The sequence below is a fragment of the Gorilla gorilla genome, chromosome 1 (genome assembly GCF_029281585.2).
Source record: "Gorilla gorilla gorilla isolate KB3781 chromosome 1, NHGRI_mGorGor1-v2.1_pri, whole genome shotgun sequence".
NCBI lineage: Eukaryota > Metazoa > Chordata > Mammalia > Primates > Hominidae > Gorilla > Gorilla gorilla.
The window spans coordinates 55,649,948-55,676,053 of NC_073224.2; the positions used below are offsets into that span (position 1 = coordinate 55,649,948).

The window sequence follows — 26,106 nt, forward strand, 5'->3', positions numbered from 1 at the left end:
TGCCCCAAGCTTGAAACCTTCCATCCTCTCTCCCTCTCCCACTGCCCCTGCCCCATCCCAGGCCTGTGTGTAAGTTCTTCCCCCGACCCCCCCACCCTCCTCAGGGGACAGATTGGGAAGTCACTGGCTGGGCTGGGTGGAATGACAGCTGCCTGGCCTCAGGAGCTCAGGCCCGGCAGCGGGGAGCCAAGTGGAGGCTAATTTTACTTGCTGGGAGCGAGGAGAGTAATCCTCCTGCCCCCACTCCTGCCCCCGCCCCCCGGCTGGCTCAGCAGGGCAGGCTCAGCCGACAGCCTCAGCCAGCCTAGTCCCCAAGGCGGGGGCATTGGGGACGCAGGGAAGGGAGAGCACTGGGGTGGGGGAGCAGGAGAAAGCCAGATTCCCAGGGAAGCCATGGAGCCATCCTCACCCCAGGATGAAGGCCTGAGGAAGAAACAGCCCAAGAAGCCGGTTCCTGAGATTCTGCCAAGGCCACCCCGGGCCTTGTTCTGCCTGACCCTGGAGAACCCCCTTAGGAAGGCCTGCATCAACATCGTAGAATGGAAGTATCCTTCAGGGCCCGGGCCGTGGGGGGAGTGTGCGTCATGAGGGAGGGATTCGGGGTGATCACAGAGCACAAACTTCCTACAGGAGGGCCAGGGAGGCCTGGCACTTAGACGTGGGGTGAACTCACAGAATTGAGTGAGCAGCTGGGGGAAGGAGCCCTCGGCTAAGCAGGAGAGGAGGAGGAGGAAGAGGAGGAAGAGGAGGAGGTTGGGGGAGGAGGAGGAAGAGGAGGAGGAGGAAGAGGAGGAAGAGGAGGTGGGTGGGGGAGGAGGAGGAAGAGGAGGGGGAGGAGGAGGAGGAGGAGGAAGAGGAAGAGAAGGAGGACTTGGTGGGGCTTCCTGGGCCTGAGTGGGCCACCCAAGTCCTGGATGACAACCAGAGATGCCTACTGAGCACCTATGGGTGGGGCCTGTTTCATGGGGACTGTTCCCATGTGTGCCCAAATCCACATTATCATGGGGTGCCACTAGGTTTCTGAAGCACCAGCCTCATTTTAGAATAGGATAGGGACCAAAAAAAGATGCGATGGCCTCTTTGAGAAAACTCTCCCTTGTTTGGGTTGGGTGGGGGGTGACAGTGGACAGAGGTGAGCTGAAGGAAGGCTTCCTCTGGGGGCAGGTCCCAGCTGAGGACAGAAGCCAAGGGGAGAAATGGATCTGAAAGACGCCTGGTCTGAGTGGCTCCAAGACACAGGCCAAATAAGCCTCGTTGTTCTAGCTCAGACGTGCCACCCTGGGGACAGGGACTTTGAAACTCATGCTATGTTTGCATTTGCTCTGGCGGGGAGAATGATGAAAATATCTGGCTTATTTGGGGAAGGGAGGAAGGAGTGACAGAGAGAAGGGGAGGGCTGTGTCAAGTGGGTTCTGAGAGCGAGGGTGGGGCATATTTGAAATATTTCTGAAGAGGTCTGGAAGGCTGGGCTCCTACCAGCTGTTCCCTAGAAGGAAGGAGAATGAGGGATAACTGGAAGGACAAGAGAAACGTGGGGCAAGTAGAGATAGTTTGGGGTCAGGGTCAGCCCTGTTCCCCTGACCCGCTCTCGGCCAGGCGGTGGATCGCCCACATCAAACCCTCCTAGGCCCTCCCTCCTTGCCTCTCTTCTGCAATCAGGTTTACTCTGTGGGTTCTCCCTCTCCTTCATCCTCTGCTCCTCTGCACCTTCCCCTCTTGTAGCCCCCTGCCCCTGTGGCCCTCCTCTTTTCTCAAACACTGGAGGTTCCTGGGAAGAGAATGGGATTTTTCTGTCAAGCCCATCTACATAATATGCCTCCCCCTCCACCCCAAACAACTCCCTCGCTTCCTCCCTTGCTTTCTCTAGCTCTTTCCACACTTGCTGCCTAGTGGGCCAGAAAGTCGAGACAGCCATGGGCCTGGGGTACCCCCTGGAAATGGCTGTGGCGGGGGGGGGGGTGTCTGGGAGGAGTGAGGTGTGACAGGTGTGAGCACGTGCACACCACCATGCGCACATGGCTCTGGAAATTCAGCATTCGTCTCTCCATCTCTCGTTCCCAGTCCCACTCAGTGAGTTCTCAACCTTACCCTGCATCAACCCTTACCCTCCCATGCCATTTATCTGGGTAAGCCTCTGTGGATTGGCCAGAATCTGCCAAAGTCATGGCTCCTTGGGAGCAGGCAAGGGCATGGACAGGCACTGAGAGTGGAGCGGTGTGAAGACCCCCTAGGCCTTAAAGCTGAGGAGCCCTCAGCCAGGGACCAGACCTTTGCCATTCCAAGGAGTCTACATGAAAGTGACTTGTTCCTGAGGAGAGGGAGCCAGATGTCAAGACAGGAACCTGGTCCTCACTGTACCCTGCAGGGGCTCAGGGAAGGAGCAGCGTGGGTGAGCGTCCATGAGCCTGTCCAGCAGCCTGGCATCAGAGTCACAGTCCAGACTGACCCTCAGCGCCCTCTTCCCCTTAACCCTGTAAGTCCCTTGCCTCACTCGAGGGCTCTCCTTAACCCTGGCTCCAGGCCCTTCGAGACGATCATCTTGCTCACCATCTTTGCCAATTGTGTGGCCCTGGCCATGTACCTGCCCATGCCGGAAGATGACAACAACTCTCTGAACCTCGGCCTGGTAAGATTGGCCCTTCCATCTCCCTTCCTGCGAGCCTGCAGCCCCAGGCTTGGGGAGGCCCCCTTGGTGGACTCTGTTCTGGGGGATGGTGCTGGTGGTTCAGCTCCCTGACGAAGCAGTCCCTGCATCCCCAGCCACCTGCAGGGCTGGCTGAGTGGCTCAATGGGTTTCCAGGGTCAACCTGCTTATTCCAGATTCTGTGATATTGTCAGCCAGCACTGAGCACGTACTCATTGGTCCCAGGCACTGTGCTAATACCTGATGAGAGTAAACTCATTTAATCCTCACAACCAACTCATAAAGTGGTTCCATTTGACAGATGTGGAAACTGAGGCTTAGTAAGGTCAGCTAGTGAGCCACAGAGGTTGAATGCTAATTTCTCTTCCCCAGATGTAATTCATAAGAAACTTGTGTCCACTAAGTTTGCCTTCATGGGAGAGTTTTATCCAGGAATCTGAAGCAAGGACATGTTTTAGAGTTCTATAATACCACTATCTCTTCACCCCTTCATCAGTAACACATACCTGGAACCATAAAATGCCAGGGCTGGAAGGGATATTCAAAAATCAAGCTGTCCTACCTCCTCTCCACCTCATTCTGTTTTATGGATCAGAAAACTGAGACCTACAGAGGTTCAGGGACTTACTTACTCAATAGCTAATTAATAATAAAAATGGCTAGCATTTAGTAAGTGCTTATTAAATGCCAGGATTTGTGCTAAATATTTTACATTATTGTATTATTTAATCCCTATAACTACTCCTGTGGGGTAAGTAACATTATTAGACCCATTTAAAAGACAAAGGAGACTGATATTCAGGGAGTTTAGGTACATTACCCAGGGTCACCCACATCTAAATCTTGTGGTAGGGCCTCCAGCTTGGTCTCTCTGATTTTAGAACCTTTTCTTTTGAGACAGAGTCTCACTCTGTTGCCCAGGCTGTGTGATCTCGGCTCTCAGCTCACTGCAACCTCCGCCTCCTGGGTTCAAGTGATGCTCCTGCCTCAGCCTCCCAAGTAGCTGGGATTACAGGCGCCCGCCACCATGCCCAGATAATTTTCATATTTTTAGTTGAGATGGGGTTTCGCCATGTTGGCCAGGCTGGCCTCGAACTCCTGACCTCAGGTGATCCACCAGTCTCAGCCTTCCAAAGTGCTGTGATTATAGGTGTGAGCCACCACACCTAGCCAGAACCTGCTCTTGTACAGGCTGTGTTGCCAAGGTGATGGGTGACGGCAGAAAGACTTCTAGGGGAAGCCCTCTTAGAAACAGTGGCCTCAGGCTCCCTAGGGGACAGGACAATGGAACCACCTTTTCAACAGGGCTTTTTTCCTGCACTGAAACTGCAGGGCCCGGGAGGGAGGAGGCATATTTGCATGTGTCCAGGGCCTGACACATCTCTGCCTTTCCTTTATGCTGGTTTCCATGGGAATCTATCTTGAGCTGATGGGAAGCTGGGATTCTAAATGTGTGCTTGCTATGAGGGGAAAACACTCTGAGCTCCCGAGTGTGGAAGGAAAGTGGGATTAAATGTTGGCAGGGCCAATGCCACCTTTGCCGGCAAGGAAGGCATTTCTTAAAGTCTGGGCATTCTACACCATAGGGTTAGTCTCCATGTCCCTGAATGCAGGGAGAGCTCTGGGTCTACCCCACCCTTCAGGATTTCATATTTTTGGGCCTCAGTTCCTTGTGACATTGACTACTTTTGCAAAAAACTCTGCCCCACCTTGGAGGATATTAAATTATACCTCTGCTGGATGCAGTGACTCATGCCTGTAATCCCAGCACTTTGAGAGGCTGAGACGTGAAGATCACTTGCATCCAAGAGTTCAAGACCAGCCTGGGCAACATAGAGAGACTCCCGTCTCTACAAAAATTGAATTAGCGGGGCCTGGTGGTGCATGTCTCTCATTCCATCTACTCGGGAGGCTGAAGTGGGAGGATTGCTTGAGCCTGGGAGGTCGAGGCTGCAGTGAGCCAAGATCATGCCACTGCACTCCAGCCCGAGTGACACAGTGAGACCCTGTCTCAAAAAAAAAAAAAAATTACATTTTAATGGTTATGTCATCTTCCATCCTGAAACAAAATTGGCTCCCTTAACTGTTTCACGTGGTCCTGTGTATGTTTTTCTTTAGTTTGTTGGCTGGAGTTGCAAAACCTTGGGTTAGGCCTAGAGTTCATAGAGACAGTATTATGAGTTCCCTGCAAGTCGGAAACCTAATCAGAAATGTTTCCAAAGCAGCAAATGCCACCTGGCATGTCAGAGCTCTATGGGAAATGAATGCTCAGTGAGGACTCCTAACCTGACCCCTTAATTGTGAAGCCCAGAGAAAGTCAGTGACACCCAAGGTCGCTCAGCCAGCTTCGAGCTCAGGGGTCCTCACTGTTCATGTCCACAAAACCCAGCAAGAGGGAGATGAGAGGAGTCAGAGTAGAAAGGGGCAGTAGGCACTCTCTCTCTTGCCCTATTGGCTGCTTTGTAGGTAGCAGAGAAGGGTTGGGGTCTTTCCAGTCATCCAGAATAACCCGTAGCTTTCAAGAAAGGAGGCCTAAGGTTTAATTATTCATGACCTTTCTCATTCATTTAACGAATGCATCTTTAGTGTCTATCACATCCCTGGCACATACTGGGGATATCACTGTGAACCAAATAGACACAGTTCCCATCTTCACAGAGCTTCATTACATGGATTAAACAAGTAAATATAATAAAACCAATTAAACAGGTAGTTAAAATGAAATGGGAAAGGTTCAAGATTTGGGGACATTATGGTAGCATATTGACAGAGAACCTAAGCTAGTCTTGAGATCAGGAAGGCTTCCCCAAGGATGGGATGTTTAACCTGAGACCTAAAGGTTGAGGACAGGGACAGATCATACAAGTGCCACCTATGCAGTCCCAGAGGACTCCCACTCAGAAGGGCCCCACATTTGGGGTTGAATGCTCTGTGGTCAAAGTATTGAGATTTTAATTAATTTTATCTTTGAATTTATGATTTGTAAGTGAAGTCCACTGGGACAATGGCACATGCACCTCAAGCTTGGAACCTTGGCTCACAAAAGGTCCTGACTTCTGCCATCTCCCTGCCTCTAAGGAGGGGCTCTCAGCTTGATGTTTTGCCCTCTGGGATCCTGGGCCACTTGACAGAGACCTGAGTGGGAAAATGGGAAGGGCTGTGTCTCAGGGAAGGACATGGCTCTGGTTGTCTCTACCCTGGGCTGACATTGCTGCAGTCCATTCAGTAAATGACCTATGAGGTGGAGCCTCCAAGGCCCTCCCCGATTCTGGGTATTTATTGTTTCCCAGGAAGCAGAGATTGCAACACCCTTGGGTGCCGGATGTCCACTATGGGTTGAGGTGGTGGGTCTGAGTGAAGGGGAGATGCCTGGCTCCACACCTCCACCTCTGGCCAGGGCACAGGATGTCGGGCTGTGGGATGGTGAGGGTGGAGGGGGAAGATTAGGAGGAGGTGCTTGTGGCAGTCTGCACTTGCCCTGCACAACACTGAACAGCAATCAAAAGACACCACGGTAGGCTGAGAAAGGGGCTGAAAGAAAGGGAAAAGCTTTATATTTAGTACCTTCATCAGCACTTATTTCCCACTGTTTGAACATAGGGGCCCACATTTTCGCTTGTACTGGGCCCCCCATTATGTAGCCTGGCTGTGAAGGAGCGCATTGTAGAAGGCCAAGCGGGAGAGGGGATTCTGGGCAGAGGAAGCCACGTGGGCAAAGGGCTGGAGACAAGAGACATAGAGGTCAGGGGGGGATTTAGAAAAATCAGGCCCCATGTGGAGCATGGATTGGGGTGACGTGGGGTGGGATGGGAAGCAAGGAAGGGGGCAGGGAGCCCAGGGAAGTCATTCAGGCAGGAAACAGGGGAGGCTGGGCCAAGGCACTGGTGATGGTAAAGATGGCTGTGAGAAGACCTGCCAGGTGGAATCCATGGTGAGGACTGCAGGTGGGAATAGAGGTGTGGGGGAGGGGGAGGATGACACTTGGGGGTCAGAAGGGGACAGAGCAGGTGGCAGTATCACTTACCAGGACTGCAGTTGGGGGTAGGGAGGAGGAAGGTGGTGAGTTCAACTTCAGATGTGTGGAGATACAGGTGCCTGTGTCCACTGACGGGTAATTGGATTTGTAGGTCCAAGCATTTTATGACAGAGGTTTCCTCACTTTGGCACATGCAAAACTGGCTGGGTGGGGCAGGGGCGGGGATGGTTGTGGGCAAGAAGGGCTTCCCTCAGTTGCCGTGTGTGCGAGCAGGGTCGGGGGTGTGACTGCTGTCTGTGGGAATAGGCTCCCTTGGCAGTGTCCCTCCATATCCCTTCTGCCAGCGTTGGCTGAGGGTAATAGACTTGGGGCCCGGGTTTCCTGGGGCTAGAGGTACCCCTCTGACTCTGCCTGCTCTGTGTCAGTGGGAAATCCCAGGATCTTCCCTGAATAGAAGAGGAAACTGAGGCCCAGAGAGAGCAAGGAGTCCTGGGAATGAATATGCAGCAGATCAGAGGGTGGCAAGAGGAGGATCCAGGATGCTGACATCCTGGCCAACTGTGGGATGTCACAGTGGCACGGGCCTCTGAAATCAGCCCATTATGGCATGGTGGTTATAAAAATGGGTTCTGGAGCTAGAATCTGCTTTTGAGCCCAGGCCCACTCACCTACTAGCTGTGTGATCTTAGACAAGTTATGTAACCTTTCTGTTCCCTCAGTTTCCTCCTTTATAAAATGGGGATGATATTGTATACTTGAGAGAGGTAACTGGATGAGTGAAGACCTTCTAAGTTGTAGTGCTTTATCTATCAACAGAAGGAACTTTGATCATGCAGGCCCCACAGAGCAGGCTCACCAGCCAAAATGCCTATAGTCACAGAGACCCCCAGGTTGTTCTAGATTCAAAGGATCTAACCCCCAACAGTTATGCCAAAGGATTATTTCAGGTAAAAAATTCCTCTTCACCCTGCCCATCGTTTGTCCCTGATTTCTCTTTAACTCTGTGTCTTCTCTCCTTGGAACCCCTAACTTTTCTTAATGGCTTTCCTGATCACCCCTCCCCAGTCCTCCAGCAAATCAGCAGCAGCAGCAGCAACAATGACATTCAATATTTGTCGATTACTTGCATATTGTCAGTCACTGTTCTAATGCCTTATATGTGTTATCACACTGAATGCCCATGAGGCAGGTACTTTTATTTTTCTCATTTGTACAGAGGAGTAAACTGCAGCGCAGAGAGGTTAGATCACTGCACATGCCCAGGTGGCTCTCTGGGCAGACCTGCATCCTTTATTGGGCAGGGTTACCATTCCAGCCTAGGCCAGGCTGAGGGGACCAATGTGGAAAAGCAAAAACAATCATCAGACTTCCTAATTGTTGGGCAGACATGATAAACTGATAGCTTTTGCTACATTATCTCATTTCACCCTCAAAGCAATCCTATGTCAAAGTATGATGTTCAAAAAGTGAAAACACAACTGTGAGTAAAATATCCAAGGAACACATATCAAAGATTAGTTCAACTCAAAAGAGAACAAGCAGGTGTGTGAAGCTGAGTTAAAGGGAATTAGAGGAGCAGAAGTTATGACACCGGAGAGAGAATGATGGAATAGGATTGCTAGGTTGGATACCAAGCTGGTTAATGTCCTACAGGGCAATAAAACTCTAACCATTGGGGTTATCTTCCTATCAGGCAGAATTCATTTGCATCTCTAGAGGACAGAATAGTGAGAGCTAAACAAAGTTACATTCCCTCCTAGGTCAGTGGTTTTCAAGGGATTGGGGAGGGGAAGTAGTTCTGCCCCAGAGGACATTTGGCAACAACTGGAATTGTGAGGGGGAGGGGCAGGGGCAGAGATGTGTCTTACTAGCATCTAGTGGGGTAGAGGCAGGGGCCCTGCAATGCACAGGACAGGCCCCCTCCCACCAACAAAGAAGTATCCAGACCAAAATATCATTAGGGCTGAGGTTGAGAAACCCTGACCTGGATAATTAGATAATCCTTGGCCAGACCTGTTATAAAATGCTCCAACATGATATTACAAAGATATGGCATCCTTTCTTTGCTTTATTTCTAAGTTCTGGATAATTTAGATTTTTCTTAAGTAAATGGTGCCTGCTCTCCTCAAGGGCAGGGCAGGGCAGGGGCCGACAAGCTCTGCAAGATGGCTGCCCATTTGGCCCCTTCTGGGCTGCAGGGTGGCTGCCCACCCCTCAGGCATCAGCCGGCTCCACCAGGCCCCTGTCGCATTCCTGGGGTTCAAGTTGCTGCAGCGTCCTCCACAAGGCTGGAGCCTAAGCCTCCAGCAGCCAGGGCGTTCGTCTTTTTATAGGGTCTGGAATGCGCTCGCCAACTCTTGTGGCCAGCAGCCCATTCCCCTCGCCATCTGGGGAGGCTGGGGCCTCAGAAGGACCGCAGCTCTGGCCTCACCCCTTAGAGATCCAGGACCTGCAGAGCACAGGGTGGTTTGAGCCTGGGCCACTGTACAGAGAAGTGATGGTGCTCTAAAAGGGTCTGTGGAAATGAATGAAAGCCTGGATTTTAGACCCACCTGGGAGCCTGCCCTCCCACCACTGCAAGAACTCAGGTCCTCTTTCAGGGCACTTAGCTTCTCCCCCGCCCATCCCAACCCATGCCCCTTCACACCAGGCACAGGGGCTGCAGACACTGTAATAGCTGAACAACAGAAGCCTTGGAGGAAAGCCTTGGAGGAAAGCCTTTGCCCAAGCTGTGCTAGCTCCCCAGGGAGTCGCAGGAAAGGACGGGCTCTCAAGTCAAACCAACCTGCCTCCAATCTAGACTCTGGTTGGCAGCTTCCTAAACTCTCTGAACCTCCATTACCTCATCTGTGAACAGAGGACCACAATATCTTTCTTTCTTTTTTTTTTTTTTTTGAGACCAAGTCTCACTCTGTCGCCCAGACTGGAGTGCAGTGGCACGACTTCACCTCACTACAACCTCCACTTCCCAGGTTCAAGCAATTCTCCTGTGTCAGCCTCCTGCATAGCTGGAACTACAGGCACACGCCACCACACCTGGCTAATTTTTTTTTGTTTTTAGTAGAGATGGGGTTTCACCATGTTGGTCAGGCTGGTCCACAATATCTTTCTTTTCAGGACTGTTATATCCATGAGCGCAACAACCTCGTGTCTGACCTGGCACACAGGAGTTGCTCAATAAATGTTCATTCCCTTCCTTCTCTGACCTCCCAGCACTAACAGCCCACAGCTGAAGTCACACTGAACCCAAGCCTCAGGGGGCAAAGACAGACCTGGGGTGGATTGAGGGCGGGATCTGACAAATGTACCCAGGTGTCCCAGGCATACTGTATCTTTCTCTCCCCTCTGCCTGGCATAGTGGTTGAGACCATGGAGTCTGGAATCGAACTGTCTATACATATCATGGCTCTGCCTCTTGGTAGCTATGTGATCCTGGAGAAATTAATCCTTCTGTGCTTTGGCTTCCTCATCTGTAAGATGGGATAAGAGTACCTACCTTAGTCGGCTGTCGTCAGAAGCTAGGGAGGATGATGATGGACTGCCCCGCACAGACTGGGATGCGTGTTGGGTATGGGTATGACTGTATGTCCACTCTCAGTGGGAGCTGGGCAACACGGAGGAGTTGGTGGTCCTGTTGCTTGCTGATGGAAATGTGTTGGGCCTTCCTTTTCAACTGGTTCCTCTATTGGGCCCAAGGGTTGGGAGTAGGAGACAGTATCCCAGGCTGACGAGGGCCTGCCTCTTACCTTGGGCACCTCATTGTTTTCGGCCTGTACCCTTCCCTACCTTTTCCCTCCCAGTGGTTGTATGTGGGAAGCCCATCTCAGTTCCTGTGACCTATTCACCATGAACCAAGGAAGAGTGTCTGGCCTCTGCTGTGACACTGGGATCCGAGGCCTTTCCCTGACCAGTCTGGAGCCTGCCCCACACTTCACCAGGCACTGGACTCCAGGACCCCCTCCTCCCCCTTTCTTGTCTTCAGGTCACGACACCCTGTGCTGTATCCTGCACCACAGAAACCTCAGTGTTCGTCCTCCGCTGGGCTCGGAGGCACAAGGAAGCCTTGGGATGTGGTGAAAGACTGTTCTTATCTAGAGTTTACTCCCAGGCCAGGGGACTACCATCTTCTTCACACACATCCTTGAAAGAGAAAGCCCCTTTGGGGCAGAGAGATGAGGGCTTCATCTCAACATAGGCTGGTGGAGGAGGGGGGATGCTTTTTCTTTTCTTCTTGTACTTTTTTTTTTTTTGGACTTGTTAGGAGTTAATGTTGCAAAGAGTAGTTAACATCTTCACTTTCTGAAGACACTTGAATCGAGGACCAATGTAGCTGTCATGGCAAGGGCCATCGGGGCTGGCCACCTCACACCCACCATCCTCCCATGGGGCTCCAAGACCTGAGACACAAGGCAGCAGCCTGCCCAGATCCCCCTGTTCATCCTGCACGCTCCCAAGATTGGTCCATGCCAGCACAAACTTTGGGCATCAGACATCAGAAGGTCTGTGTGCCTCAGCCCTGAAAGGTGCGGGTCTCTCTCACCCTCTCCTGCACCTGGGAGCAGATGCATTGCCAGTAGAGGAGGGCCACCCGGCCCTGCCCCAGCCGGGACCCCTGCAGCTCAGGTAGAGGTGCCGAGCCCCTGTGTCAAAGTTGCTAAACGTTTTACTTTTGTTCCATCCTAGCTCTTTTTTCCTCTTCCCTGATTATTGATTTTATGAAAGATACATCTCAGAAGGCCCTGGAAGTGAGAAGGAGGGGCAAGGAAGATGACTAGTTATGGAGGGTGAGGGTTGTTTTTTGTCAAAAGCCTGAGTAGAGTGATCTGGGTTATGTGACACCCTCCGGGATGGAACCCCAGAGAACCTCCTGTGTGGAAAGGTCCCTGGATTTTCCCCAGCCCGCAGCCTCTCCACCTTCAGCCATGTTCATTCATGGCAGAGAAGATAAGAATTTTTAAGAACTTATTATAGCCCGTTTCTCACTAGAGAGGAAAACTTATCTGGCTTTGTGGAGAAATTTCCATCTTACACTCATAGTACATGATCTTTACTACATGCTAGGACATCACATTTAAAAGGACATTAAAAAAAAGAAATGTAAAACGCTTGGATGAGCTTGTATTATGACATTAATACTATTGAGAGTATCCGCTTTCTAGGCTAAAGAGATTCATTCATTCTTCTATTACTGCGTTAGCCCTTTCTAATCTGTGATGATTATTTTTCTTTTTAATACAAAAATGTATACAAATAAAAACTTGAAAAGGCAAAAAAAAAAAAAAAGTACTTACCTTATAAAGTTTCAGTGAGGATTAAATGTATGCATGTGGCCAGAATAGGGCCGGGCTCATAAGCGGGTGCTTACTAAAGCTTAGCTATTATTATCCTCATTACCCAAGACAGCACTGGTCTCCCTTTCTCTCCCAGCCCCCTTCACCCTGAGCATGCAGAGCCCTACTGGGACCCTCAGACCCATTGTCCCTCTGTCTAGTCAGCCCTGGTGTGTCTGGCCCACCCAGACCTGAGGGAGCTTGGTTCCCTGGTAAGGGAAGTGCTGTACAGGGAAGGGAAGAGGGAACTGGAAGAGGGAAATGAGACCCCTGAGACAGAGGTAGGATGGCAAGGGATACCCATTCCAATTACGTCTATTTGGGTGAGCGTTCGTTGGGCTAAACATAGCCACTTCCCTCACTCCTCAGCAGGTCATCTTCCAAACCTGGAGGCTGAGGTGTTTGTGGAGACGCCAGGGCCCTGGACACCCAGTGTGCGGCGTGGCCATAGAGGCCAGCACATCAGGCCGGCCTACCAGAAACGCTGTTGCTTCAGTCACAGCAGGCAACGCCTCCTTGCCTTTAGCAGACACCTCATTCCCCTCTAAGTCTCACTTCCCACCTCTGTGAAACAGGAAAAACAGCACAGCCGGAGCAAACCTCCGTCCACAACTGAGGCGTGCAAGAAATGACTTATTTTTTCCTGTGAACCAACTTTCCATGGATCCTGAGCACATATCCCTCTGGGATGGAGAGGGATCACTGCAGCTATTCTGGCGCTTTCAGTTATCCCGCCTGCCTGGGGAATGTGCCCAGGCCCTGGGTCTCAGGCAGTGTGCAGGTGACAGGGTTATAGGTCCTCTGCACCCTTCTTAAGGCAGGAATCGAGGCTGGGTCCTGCTTTCTTGGGGGTCCCAGGGCCTCCTCCCAGATCCTGCCACACCTTCAAACTGTGAGCTCTACCCCTGAGACTTCCCAAAGCTGCAGTGATTCTCAGGCTTTGAAAAACAAAAGCCTGGGGCCCTGCCACAAACCCATCCTGAGGCAAGGGGGCCCAGTCTGGCTGTCAGCTTAAGGGAACAAGAAAGTGAGGGAATCCGGGAGGAAAGCAATCAGGAATATTGTAAAACTGTCTTCTAATAGTAGCACCTGCCAAGCCTATGTGGAGAGCTTCCTGTAAGATTCCTAAGAGGGAGGGGACATTTGAGGACGTCTGTCCTCCACCCCAGCCTGAGCTCCCTGCAAGCACCCTGGGCTTCCTCCTCCTCAGCCAAATCCACCTTGCCTCCATGCAGCACACGTGCCTTAAAGAGTTAACAACGAATATGAGTCCAGTGCCTCCCTGTCCCAGTGAGATTTATGCCTGAGCAGGTCACCATGCCTTGAACCTAAAGAAGGAGATTTTCAGGCCCAGGTGACAGGCAGTCATGTGGTGGCAGTGCACATTCCCAGGGAGCCCTTCAACTGCAGCCACTTTGCTGCCTCTGCCAGCCCCTTCCCAGGCCAGCCCAGTAAGGTCCTTTCAGTGAGCTCTGTAGATCCCAGAACCCTCCAGCGGGGCACATGGGGAGCCTGGGAGCCTGGAGTCCTGACCAGGCCACTGTGCTAAGGGTAGGATTGCAGGGGAAGAAGGTGTGGTAGCTGCTGCCTCTGTGGTCCCAGATAGGGAGACTAGAGCTGGGCAGATCCTTTTGGAGGAAAGCCCAACCAGCTCTCATCATCTTCCCACAAAGCCCCATGCGGGCCAGGGGAGGAGAAGTATTCCGGACTGGCTGACCCTTGGAGATAGCAGACTCAGCCTGAAAATAGAGGCAGTGGGAGGGTGAGGGGATGTGCGGTCCCAGCCCTGCTTTTTTCAACCCAAGACTCTGGAAGTACCTGGCTCCAATGCCCCTGGGAGCAGGTGCAAGGCCTGTGCATCAGGGGTCACACACCATGCCAACCTCCAGCTAAGTGTGGCCCCAGGGAGTACCAGTTAGAGGCTTGTCTATGGAAGGATGAGAATTTCCTTTAAGGGGACATTTAATAACAAAGGCCCTTGTTGGGGGCTGAGGTAAGGGAGCTCTCACCTCACAAAGTTGGACAGGCTCACTGTCCTCCCCTGAGCTCAGAGATCAGGGGGTCAGGGACAGCCACTGCCCTCCTGCTCTGGGGTCACGGCCTGAGGTCCAGTGTCTCTTCTTAGGAATGCGGATCCCAAGGCTGCACCTGGTTCGAAGGTGAGCAGAAATTGTGACTTTCCATTGTTCATTTATTCAACAAACAGCCTGAGAGCCTCCTGTGTGCTGGGCAGGATGACGCATTCTATAGCAGAGCTTCTCAGATGATCTGTAGGGAAAGACCACAGTTCGTCGTTTTTAATTTCTACTCCATCATGGCCTGATACATGGTCCTACTGCATGGGTGTACTGCATTGATGACACTGTTCTCTTCGTGTGTGTGTGCCAGCTGGGATTTGCCATGTGACTTTGACAAACCCAGAATGGTCTATAGTCCACCCACATGCGTGGAAGTGGCTACAGATTGCCATAGAATTTTCCAAATGCTTACTCAATGCCTACACTGACCTCATCTCAGAGTGATAGCGATGGTGTGCAGCCGCACCTGCCCACAGCCTGCACCTCTAGCAGCAGTGCCCCGGGACACTGGTTCATTTATTCCATCACAGACTTTCAGGCACTGTTCTAGATGCAATTGACGCAGCAGTGAACAGAGCTAAGTCCCTGCTCTCAATGATGTTATATTCAGGTCAGGAGAGATGGGTCAAATAAATTAACAAATATATAGCGAGTCAAGTTTTGACAACAGCTAAAAACAAAAACAAATCAGGCTAAGAAGATAGACAGTTGGGGGGTGAGAGCCAGGAAGGTCTCAGTGATAAAGTGACCTTCAAGTTGGGTCCTGAAAGAAAGAAAAAAGTGAGTCATGAGGATATCTGGGGAAGAACATTGCAGGTAGAGAGAACAGAAAGGGCAGAAGCCCTGAGCCCAAAATATTTTCATCTGTGTCGGGGGACCATATGCCACTGAGGGAAGGGCATCAGAATCACCAGTTGGCGGTGCCTTCTCAAGCCATAAAACCTCCCCTCACCCACCACCAGCAGCAACTCCGAGAGGGCTTCTTTGGAGAGTGACCCTGGCCCCCAAGCCCAAATGCTATTACTGATGGGGGAATGTCACCTGTTCTTGGGGCAGAGAAGCCATGGAGAATCCCCACAGTTAGAAACACATGTGAGGATGACGTGGCCTCAAGGAAGCTGCGGTCTGTCAGGAGGCAGCAAAGAGAAGCACAGGGTTATAGGGGACAGTGAGGACACAGAGCTGGTGCTCCCTGTAGGGGGTCAGAGGGTTGTAAGAGGCAAGAGGTCTACTTGGACAGTGGGCCTCAGGGACACTCTGGGCAGAGGGGCCGGGATGAGCAAAGGTGGAGGCTGGGGCAGCTAGAGAGCTAGGGGACCTGAAAGTCATTCCACATGATTGACGGGGTGGCCAGCAGGCTGGTGACGAGGCCAGAGGGATCAGCAGGGGTCATGTTATGGAGAATCTTGCATGCCGCGGAAACGCATTTGGATTTTTCTGGTAGGTGTTGTGGAGCCATTGCAGACTTGCAAGCAAGGCAGTAGCCGGGTCTGTATGGAGAAGGGCTCAGGGGAGGAGACGTGGGTGGCGGTGGACCACTGCAGGCAGGGGAGAGCAATCAATGGCAGGGGCAGTCGAAGAGGAAGAGCTGGATGCAGGAGATGGTAGGGGTGGAATGGCCTGGACCTGCTGGACACTGGGACCCGGGGAGAGCAAGAGGGAGGAGGAGTCCAGAAAGACCCTGGAGGTTTCTGGCTTGGGCCACTGAGTGCCTTTGGCTGAGACAGGGACACATGAGAAACAGCAGGTTTATCAGGAGAAGGAGTTCCGTTTCAAATATATTGAGTGTGAGGTGGGTCAGAGCCAAGCCCTGGTGACCACCCACAGACATGACATCAAACAACAGCTCTGTGAAAACCAATAGAACATAATGGAAACCAATAGAACATAATGGAAACCAATAGAACACAGTGTAGGCAGAAAACAGACCTTCACCAAGGGCCCAGGTGTCTCATAAGAATAGCTGTGATGTATTCAGTATTTGGTGCATGCCAGGCAGGGGTAGACACTTACTCACAAGGTGCCATTTAATCCTCACCATGACTCTTCAAGGTAGCTCTCATTATTTCAGATTTACAAATGAGGAAACTGAGGTTCACAGAAGCTTAGGAACTTGCCCAAAGCAGCAGAGCTGGTGAGAACCATCACACCATACATCTTCTGCCTCCCACCTGCCCACAATGGATGCTGGGGGGTGTCACAGGAAATTAGGATGTTTTAGGAAGGTTGATGACTTTGATCTTGGGGAGACAGCCAGGTCTTACCCAGGGCATCCAGTCCAGAGCTTAATAAATATCTGTGGAATGACTATCCCTCATTTTTCCATGGGAGACTGAGCCCAGGCTGCAGAGGCTGTCAGCCAACCCAGTGTGACATTGATGACACTGTTCCTATGATGCAAGAGTGGACACATCCCTTTTCCCTCTCCTCCAGAACGAGGGCTCACGCTGTGTGCACACACAGGGATTGTATGGTACTGAGTTTTAATTCCAGGCACTCCAGGGTTGGGCTGGAGGGAGTATGGTGGAAAGAGGCAGGCCTTGGAGCTAACAGGCTGAGGAAACTGAGTGACCTCATCTGAAGCCCACAGCCCCTGACAAGCTCTCTCTGAGCCAGGCTGCAGCCAGACAGGCAGTGGCAGCTGCAGGCAGTTCTCCGGTGTTCATGGCTGGCCGCCCAGCCTGTGAGCACTGAAACTATTTCAGGTCCTGTTTTTCCTTGCCTCAACCCCACTTCTGTCTATCCCCCTGGGGTTGCAGCAACCTGAAATTGTAAATGCTGCCTTGACTTCACTCTCCTCCCTTACACTTTTTCCTTAATGGTGTGCCTGACTCCCAGGAAACCTGTCCTACAGAGGAGGGGAGACCACTCACCCAATTCCAGGGAGATCCCACCATAGTTGCTCCAGCCCGCTCCTCTTGCCAGGGAGGGTGCCAAGACCTCCCTTTGTAGCTCTCCTCCTTGGAGCGGCTGCCCCACGATTCCCTAAGAGTGCCAAGCACAGTCTCCATCAACAGGCCCTTTCACAGAATGGCATGGCTTTGCATTTTAATCATCATATTACCATTTTCTGGAAGAAGGGGAAAGCTTTGGGATCACAAATTAATAGAAGGAACGAAGGGCAACATTAAGAAAAGCAAGTCTAGTCCTTGTATGTTGCAGTTTTCCCTTTTATCTGGAAGGGGAAAATCATGCTTTCAGGAAAATTCTCTGAATGACAAGTTTGGAGGTTTCTGGAGCCATATCCACAATAGTGAGCCATTTGGGGACCTCTTCCCTTGCCTCCCATACCTACTCACTTGGAAGTAAAAATAAATTATCTTCCATATCATTAATGGAGTGCCCAGTTCCCCAGTCTGGCTCCGCAGTTAAGGAACTGTGAATGTGAATGACGCCTCCGCAGTGTGCTGATGGGGTGGGCCCCTGGTCCCAGGAGATGCTTTCATGGGTGTGAGTGTTGCAGACTAATGGTGATGGGGGCTGGGTTGTGGGGGTACAGACCCCCTTGAGTAACTCCAGGGAGCACCAATCAGGATAGATCTGTATGTGTGTGTATATATATACACACATACATATATATGTGTGTGTGTATATATATATATGTATATATATATACACACACACACACACACACACACCTCCTGGAGCTGTGCCGTGCTGCAGGCTGGCCTAGACTGCAGGCTGGATCAGCACCCCCTCGGGAGGCTGTGCTTATCTGGGAAGGCCTGGAGGCCAGAGCTCTTAGAAGCTGCCAAGCCAGGGTTCAGATGGCTGCAAGGAGAGCAGTTTCAGCCTGGAGTCCTGACAAGAGAGACTTGCTTCCTCAGTTAGAAATAGCTCTCACCTGGGCCCAGAAGAGGGGGAAAGGTGATGGGGCCAAGGATAGGGTAACCCAGAGGATCAGGCTACGGGGACAGGGGCTGGAGTGTCGGCCGGGCCTTCTGCAGGGTGGGGCTGAGCTGAAACCTCAGCCTCTTACCTGTGTTCCCCACACACAGTGTACCCCACACTCCACTCACCCTGCGTAATAGTGTCATGCCCTTTAAGGGACTGCCTAAAGGAAGCCAATGTGAGGGCAGGTGGGACGGGCAGGGGACCCTAAAGGAAAATGAATTAAAGAGCAACACTGCCCAGCAAGGGAAGGCATCTGGAGTTCTGAGTAATCCACCCCCCGTCTCCTACCATCCATCCCCTGCATGGTGAGAGAATAAAGGTGCCAAAGCCAGAAGCCACCTGGGGACTTTCATTTTGGGTACCTCAGATCCTTCATTTATTCAACCCATTCTAATATCTGGAAGTTGAGTAATGAAAAAAAATGGACAAAAATCCCCATGCTTCATGGAGTTTATATTCTAGTGGAGAAGATAGATAATGAACAAGATTTTATATGTATAATATATATATAGATATGGTATTTAAGCTAAGGATAAGTGCTAAGAAGACCAAATTAAGCAGAGGAGAGGAACATGAAATGCTGGAGATGGCTCACATTATACTTAGTGGCCAGAAAAGGCGTCAGTGAAGGAATTTGGAGTAAAGACCTGTGGAAAGTGAGGGAGTGGCAGTGTGGGGGCATGTAGGTGTGGAGTGGGGGGGTGGGCATTCCATCAGCAAGTGCAAACGTCCTGAGGTGGGCGTGCCTGAGCAACAGCAGGGAACCCAGCACGGCTGCAGGGAAGAGAGCAAGGGTGCACTTAGAGAGCACAGAGGCATGCTGTGACCACGTTTGCTCCCACAGGAGAAGCTGGAGTATTTCTTCCTCATTGTCTTCTCGATTGAAGCCGCCATGAAGATCATTGCCTACGGCTTCTTATTCCACCAGGACGCTTACCTGCGCAGTGGCTGGAATGTGCTGGACTTCACCATTGTCTTCCTGGGGTGAGAGCTGGGTGTGGGGAGACTGAAGGTCAGACCCTCGCTGAGGACTGTGTGCCCACTGCCACCACCACCAGCACCTTAGAGGTGGGGTGGGACTCCAGCATTGTGCTAACCACTGCATGGAGCAGCCTCTATTAGAGGCCGGCCCGGCAAGGGCGCTGTCCATGTTGGTGGAGGGTGGATCATTGCCCCCGACCCTGCCCGCAGGTCAAATCTCCTTCCCCTGCTAGATGCTATAAATTCCATTATCCTCCTCACATCACACAAATTTGGAAATGATATGGATGTTTCCACTGGCCAGCAGTTTCTGGATGTTCATAAGTTTCTCAGCCTCTGTCATTTATTAGTTTATTCCATGGACCTGTATTGAGTACCTGTTATTTGGGTTCATAAAAACGGACATTTATTAACCTGTATTAGTTTGCTAGGGCTGCCATAATAACATTCCACAGATTGGGAAGCTGAAACAATAGGAATCTATTTCTCACAGTTCTGGAGTCTGGAAATTCAAGGTCAAGATGCTGGCAGGTTTGGGTTCACACAGTCTCTCCTCTGTGCCTGTGCATCCTTGGTGTCTCTTTGTGTGTCCAGAGTTCCTCTTCTTATAAGGACACCAGTCAAATTGGATGAGGGCCCACCCTAACAACTTCGTTTCATCTTAATCGCCTCTTTAAAGACCCTGTCTCCAAATACAACCACATTCTGCGGTGCTAGGGGTTAGGGCTTCAGCATATGAATTTAGAAGGAACATATCTCTACCCATAGCATTACCATGAGTAACTACCACGTAATGATAACAATAGCATTTATCAAGCACTTAATATGTGCTTACATGTACCCTCTCATTTAATTCTTGCCACAATCCTGTTTTCCCTCATTTTATAAATAAGGAAGCTAAAGAACAGAAAAGTCAAGCAACTTGCCTAAGGTCACACAGCTAGCTGGTGGCAGTGCTGGGATTCAAGCCAAAGCAGTCTCGGCTCCAGAGGCTGCATGCTCAACCAGTATGCTGTCCTTCAGTTCCGTAAGGATGGTGTTGGTTACCTGCTAATCATCCAGTGCTACTTTTGGCTCAGTAGAGAAAATAGAAGAATTCTGAAGAATTCTGTGAATCTGCCTCTGCCTTTTACAAACTGCCCTGGCTGGAAGCCAAGACAAATGCATACAGAATAATAGAGTGCAGAAAGCAGTACCTCACAGCGCATTGTTGTTTCATACGCAATGTGTCCCAGGGAGTTCTGCCGTTAGAAGGATTTGGAGGTGAAGGAATTTGAGGTAGACTTCAAAGGATAATGGAAATTTGAGTAAATTAAGAGAGGAAGAGGAGGCCAGTAGGAAAGAAAATAAAGGGCATTATCAAAAAGTGCAGCCAGGAGGAAAAGCACGGAGGGAGAACTTGCTGTGGAGTTTCTTCTCTGGGTCGCCATTGAGTAAGTACAGGTAACCTCCAGCCCGTGTTGGGGGTACTCAGCCCCAGGGCCGGGGACTGCACCTGTGGCACACATACCTCAACCCCATTCAGCACCCAAAGTAGACCTCACAAGTGGAGCACCGTACTCTTTTCACTGAGTATGAACTTGATGTCAGAATCCTTTTAAGTGAAATTCCCCAGATAAGCATGATCAGATCATTTGTTAGTTGATGAACCGTATTTGCCGTCTCTCCCCTAGGCCTTTCCACAGGTGCTCAAGCATGGACAGGACACAGGGCCCCAGACCACTGGGGCAGTGGCTTTTCCAACCCCTGGACCCCCTCTCTCCCTCTTCTCCATTCTAGGGTCTTCACCGTGATTCTGGAACAGGTTAACGTCATCCAAAGCCACACAGCCCCAATGAGCAGCAAAGGAGCCGGCTTGGATGTCAAGGCCCTCAGAGCCTTCCGAGTGCTCAGACCCCTCCGGCTGGTGTCGGGGGTGCCTAGTGGGTGGCAGTGTCCCTGCAGACCCCTTTCTCCTCTCCCTTCCTGTTCCCTTGTCCCCCAGTTCTGGGTCCCCTTCCTACCTTGACATCTCAAGGGCTTCCCAGGATTTATAGGGAGGGAGGGCCATGAGACCAAGCAGAGGTGACTCCTCTTTTCCCTTCCCTGCCTGCCTCTGCAGGCCTGCAGGTGGTCCTGAACTCCATCTTCAAGGCCATGCTCCCCCTCTTCCACATCGCCCTGCTTGTCCTCTTTATGGTCATCATCTATGCCATCATCGGGCTGGAGCTCTTCAAGGGCAAGATGCACAAGACCTGCTACTTCACTGGCACAGGTGAGCTCCCAGGGAAAGTGGGGCTGTGGGGCAGGGCCTAGGATGGCTCAGAAGGGGGAGCCACCCTACCTGGTGAAGGAGCCCGGAGCTCAGCCATTGCCGCCCACATCTGTTGACCTTGAGAATGGGTTTCTCCTGGATAAGGGGGACTTGGATGAAGGACAGCTCTACTGGGGTCAATGAGCCAAGAAAGTGAGCAGGGGCCTGGGCCATGGCTGGTTCTGAAACACCATCACCCCCTACCCCACATACAATGTGGTATGTTCCAGGCTCTCTGGACCTGTGGCAGATGGAGACACAGGCATGGGATAAGCCTGAATTTCTATGTGTACATTTCCTGTCGCATAGTTTTAGCTTTAGTCTGAGCTGACCCTCAGAGCAGGCACCCAGACTAGGGTCTGAATGGGACCTCAGAAAAAACACCCAAGAGCCAAATGGAGTCATTTGTTGAGTTTCCAGAAATAACCTACATTGAAGCCCAGATATATTTGAGCTGAAGCAGCAGTTCTCAAACTTTTTGGCCTCAGGACCCCTTTTCTCTCATATAAATTACTGAGGACCTCAGAGAGCTTTTGTTTATATAGGTTTTGATCTGTTGATATTCATGGTATGAGAAATGAAAACCGAGGAACATGTCACAATATTAATTTATTAATTCACTTTTAAAGAACAGTAAGAAACTCATGACATGAGAACATAAATAGTATATTTCTAATAAAAAATAACTAGATTTTTCCAAAACCAATAATATTTGGTGAGAAGAGTGGTGAAGCTATTTTACACTTTTTGTAAATCTCTTCACTGCCTGGCTTGATAGAGGCTGCTGGACTCTCACATCAACTTCTGTGTGTGTGTGCTGCCAAATCACAACTCAGGTAGCCTCTGGAAAATTCCAGTCTACATTGTTGAGAGAATGAGAGACAGATGGGCAACTAACGTCTTAGCAGTATTGTGAAAATCATTTTGGTCAGGCCGACACCCTGAAAGAATCTCGGGTCCCACTCTGAGACTGGCTGCTCTACCCTGCCAGCAGCTGACTGGGACTTAGGCTCCTCCATAAGCCCTGGCATTGAGCTCACCAGAATAACTGTTCTAGGCCTTCAGTGTCTCAGAAGACTCTACTCACCTCCTCATGACCACTGACAACAAAGGGACAGTCAACACCAGTCCCAAACCCAACTCACAAGAGTAAACTCTGGTCCGGCTTTCAGGGATTATATTCCTAGACCCCTCCCATTTCAGCCTCCTCCCATCACGACCACAGTCTACATCCTATCATAAGCATTATCAGGACGGATAGGAGGTGACCTTTGATCACACCTTCAACCCAAATTTGGAGGTCTCACTGGTGTTCTCATGAGATCTTGAGGAATGCTGAGCAGCAGTGCTCAAAAGCCCCTCTCGGATCGGGGCTTCTGACTTCATGGGGTCAGGGCCCCCACAGACCCATCAATGTCCTCTCCTTTCCATCTTCAGAGCATTGAGCCTACACGGTAAATAGATAAATATGGGTAAGGCAGGGTGTTCCAGTTCTGATGAGCCAATCTAATCTCTGAACACAAAAGGAGACTGTAAAACATCCTAAGATAAAAGGAGATGCAGGATGTCATCAGAAGTACAGGATTTTAGAGACAAGAAAGCATCATCCAGGGGAACAAAGGAGAGTGCAGGCTCGGGCCTGGCGGGAACTTCCCCTGAGTGCAGACCCCTGCCCTGTCAGCTGGGTATCTTGTAAAGCTCAGCCCAGTGCTTTTGGAGCTTCTCCAATTTCACCTCCCAGACAGAACTCTCAAGTCAGAACATGTGAGCCCTCCACCTCCAGCCCTGCTCCAGCCAGGCAGCTGCCTTCTTTTTTAAAGTTCTGTGGGGACAAATGACACTCAGATTTCTCCTCTTTCATGGGTTGCACTGCTTAGGACAATTAATCCTAGAAGCCGACCCTGCCATGAGGCCCAGGGGCCCAAGACATAATTCCCGCTGCCTGTAGCCATCCTCAGCCCAAGGCGTTCCTCTTCACTGTCACCGTCTGCTCCACGTGAAGCTGTCTTTTGCATTTTCAGCAGAGTGTCTTTAGACTTACTGCTCAATTCTCTTAAACTGCTCTTATACACCTTTCCTCCTGTTATTGTCCACCTACTACTGTTGTCTGATGTTCCTTCTGCCTTCTGCCTCCAGATATCGTGGCCACGGTGGAGAATGAGGAGCCATCACCCTGTGCCAGGACAGGCTCAGGGCGCCGGTGCACCATCAACGGCAGTGAGTGCCGGGGCGGCTGGCCAGGGCCCAACCATGGCATCACCCACTTCGATAACTTCGGCTTCTCCATGCTCACCGTGTACCAGTGCATTACCATGGAGGGATGGACTGACGTCCTTTACTGGGTGGGTCTGGGCCCGCGCCTGCAGAACCATCTCCCTTCATCCACAGGCTTGCAAGGGAGTGGGGAGGGAGGGCTTGCCAGTCCACACAGGAGGCCAGTCTCTGACTTGAGTGACCACAGCTCCCTCTTGCTCCTCCCTGGGGAATCTATACAGGATGTGTGTCCCTTTCTGGTTCCCAGGTATGTGCCCCAGCATCCTATAGGGAAATCCCCATGATACAATATGTCTGTGCAGGATCCAAGGGGCAGGTGAAGAATGGAAACCAGGAAAAACCTGGCTGTGAGTGACTCAATTCTGACAGCTTAGAATTTCAGACTTTTTGAGGAACGAAGGGCCCTTTGAGTCTTTTTCCTTGCCTCCGCAAGACTGTTTCCCATATAACTATTATTAGATATTAGTTTCCTCACCTATAAAATAAGGATAATAATACTGTCTATATCAGAGTTAGTGGGAGAATTACAACAGTGCCTGGCACACAGTCAACACTCCATAAGAGTTTCTTTGTTGGAGTATATTATTTATTTGGTGCTTGTTAAGAGCTAGTTAGATTTCTTATTTCATCCTTCAATGATGGAAGGCATTGCTCCCATTTTACAGATAAAGAAACTGAGGCTCAGAGAGATTAAAGTAACTTGCCCATGGTTAAGAACTTAGTGAGCAACAGAGCCAAGAATCGAACTCTGATCCCCCTGGCTCCAATCCAGAATTATCAACAATATGATGCCGCCTATTGTGGGGGTGGGGGGATTGTAAAACTGTCAAATGCTTTGCAAATACAAAAGATTAGTACAAATATTTATTGTAAGTGTGTATTAGGAGAGCAAATTATTTAAAATGTCAAAGGACTGTCACACGTATGATTTCACCTCTGTATCAAGCCTGTGAGGAGAGACAGCCCATGTCATTATTGCCATTAGATGGTTGGGAATAATGCTCAGAGACGTTAGGTGACTTGTCCGGGGTCACAGGCGTTGTTCATTTGAAAAATCTTGGCTTTAAATAAATCAACTGGAGATAGAGTCTATGAGGGAGATCAAGTGAGGGAGGCAGATAGGAGACACTCTTGGTTGGAGAGAAATTAGGTCAGTCTTGCCCGGGCCAGGTAGGCAGTCAGCAAGGTCTCCCGAGGGAGATCCTTCCAGACCAGATCCTAGTCCTCAGGCTGGAAAAGTCCTTCCAGACTAGTCCTCAGGTTAGGAAAAATGTCCCCTCAATATCCCAGGGTGGCTTCTCTCCTTGTCCCCCAGGGTTGGGTGGAGTCTTAATGAGCAGACTTGGGGAAGAGGAACCAAGCCCTCAACTCAGAGGATCACACTTCTGTCCTGACCAGGTCAATGATGCCATTGGGAATGAGTGGCCCTGGATCTATTTTGTCACCCTCATTCTGCTGGGATCCTTCTTCATCCTCAACCTGGTGCTGGGTGTCCTGAGTGGGTAAGAAATTCAAAGGCAGCCAGGGGAGAAAAGAGAAAGAGGAGGAGGGGAGAAGGAGGAGGAAGGAAAAGGAACGGAGGGAAAAGAAACAGGAGGGGTGGGGGGCAGGTGGAGAGGAGAAGGAGAGAAGGGAGGAGGAGGAAGGAGTGGAGCAGGGCAGGGGGCTGTGAGTCAGGCCCTCGGCTCATCCCTGGGTTCCCTGTCATCTCAGATGGGCCAAGAGCGCTTCCTTCCTGGTGAGCAGGAAGAGAGGAGAGGCACACAGGAGCCCTTCAATTTTTAATTTGCCTTTTTCCTCCTCCTCAAGTCTTCCCCCATTCTCACCCCTCCCGTCCCTCTGTTTTGACACTCCTCAGTGAAGCCCCTGAAACTCCAGCCTCCTGGCCCCGGGGGTGCCTAACTGGAGCCTCAGCACTAAGAGGCGGTGGGGCTTTCGGTTAAGCACATAGACTCTGGAGCTAGAATGCCCACATTTAAATCCCTGCACCACTGCTTGGTGGCTGTGTGACCTTTACCTAATTACCTAACTTCTCTGTGCCTTAATTTCCACATCTGCCACCTAAGAATTATTTCAGTATCTATCTCGTAGGGTTGTTGTCAGGATTAAATAAGTTAATACATATAAAGTACTTAGAACAGAGTCCAGCACAAAATAAGCACTAAATACTAATGGTCATTATTAATGAGAGCTGTTCTCTTTGAGACAGTCCTGTTGTCATCCCTCCACCCACCCCAGCACAGCAGAGAGGCTAGAAGTCACCATCAGCCTTCTTCCCCATTGGTATCATCCCATTCCCGAAGCTTCCTTCCAGGCAGTCTATAGATAGAATTCTGGGAGTCTGTAAACTTGCATAGGAAACATTTATCTTTATTTTTCACAACTGTAACTGAAATTTAGTGTTTCCTTTAGTAATGAACATAGGCAACAAACCACAGTGCTATTAGCAGGGCCTATGACTTGTCCTAATAGAAATCATGTCACATTACAGTTGTTGCGAATAGTATTTACACTAATTACTCCATACTTTGAAATTATGATAGATATCAAACCTGCAGCTAGATCTTGCTAATGAGTTAATGAAAAAGCGAATGTATTACTTGATCACAATTTTTTTGCATTTTGATAACTATATT

General features: G+C 50.5%; 1 protein-coding gene across 1 annotated transcript in view; it reads left to right on the forward strand.

Moving 5' to 3' along the window:
- The first annotated feature begins 316 nt into the window (after positions 1-316).
- The window catches only part of CACNA1S (calcium voltage-gated channel subunit alpha1 S), a 72,795-nt gene continuing 47,005 nt past the window's right edge, over positions 317-26,106 (forward strand). The window contains exons 1-7 of the mRNA XM_055367958.2: positions 317-545; positions 2,521-2,626; positions 18,767-18,906; positions 20,683-20,825; positions 21,005-21,157; positions 23,333-23,538; positions 24,869-24,972. Of these exons, the coding sequence (XP_055223933.1) occupies positions 394-545; positions 2,521-2,626; positions 18,767-18,906; positions 20,683-20,825; positions 21,005-21,157; positions 23,333-23,538; positions 24,869-24,972 (1,004 nt within the window). The 5' untranslated portion in view covers positions 317-393. The remainder of the gene's footprint in view (positions 546-2,520; positions 2,627-18,766; positions 18,907-20,682; positions 20,826-21,004; positions 21,158-23,332; positions 23,539-24,868; positions 24,973-26,106) is intronic.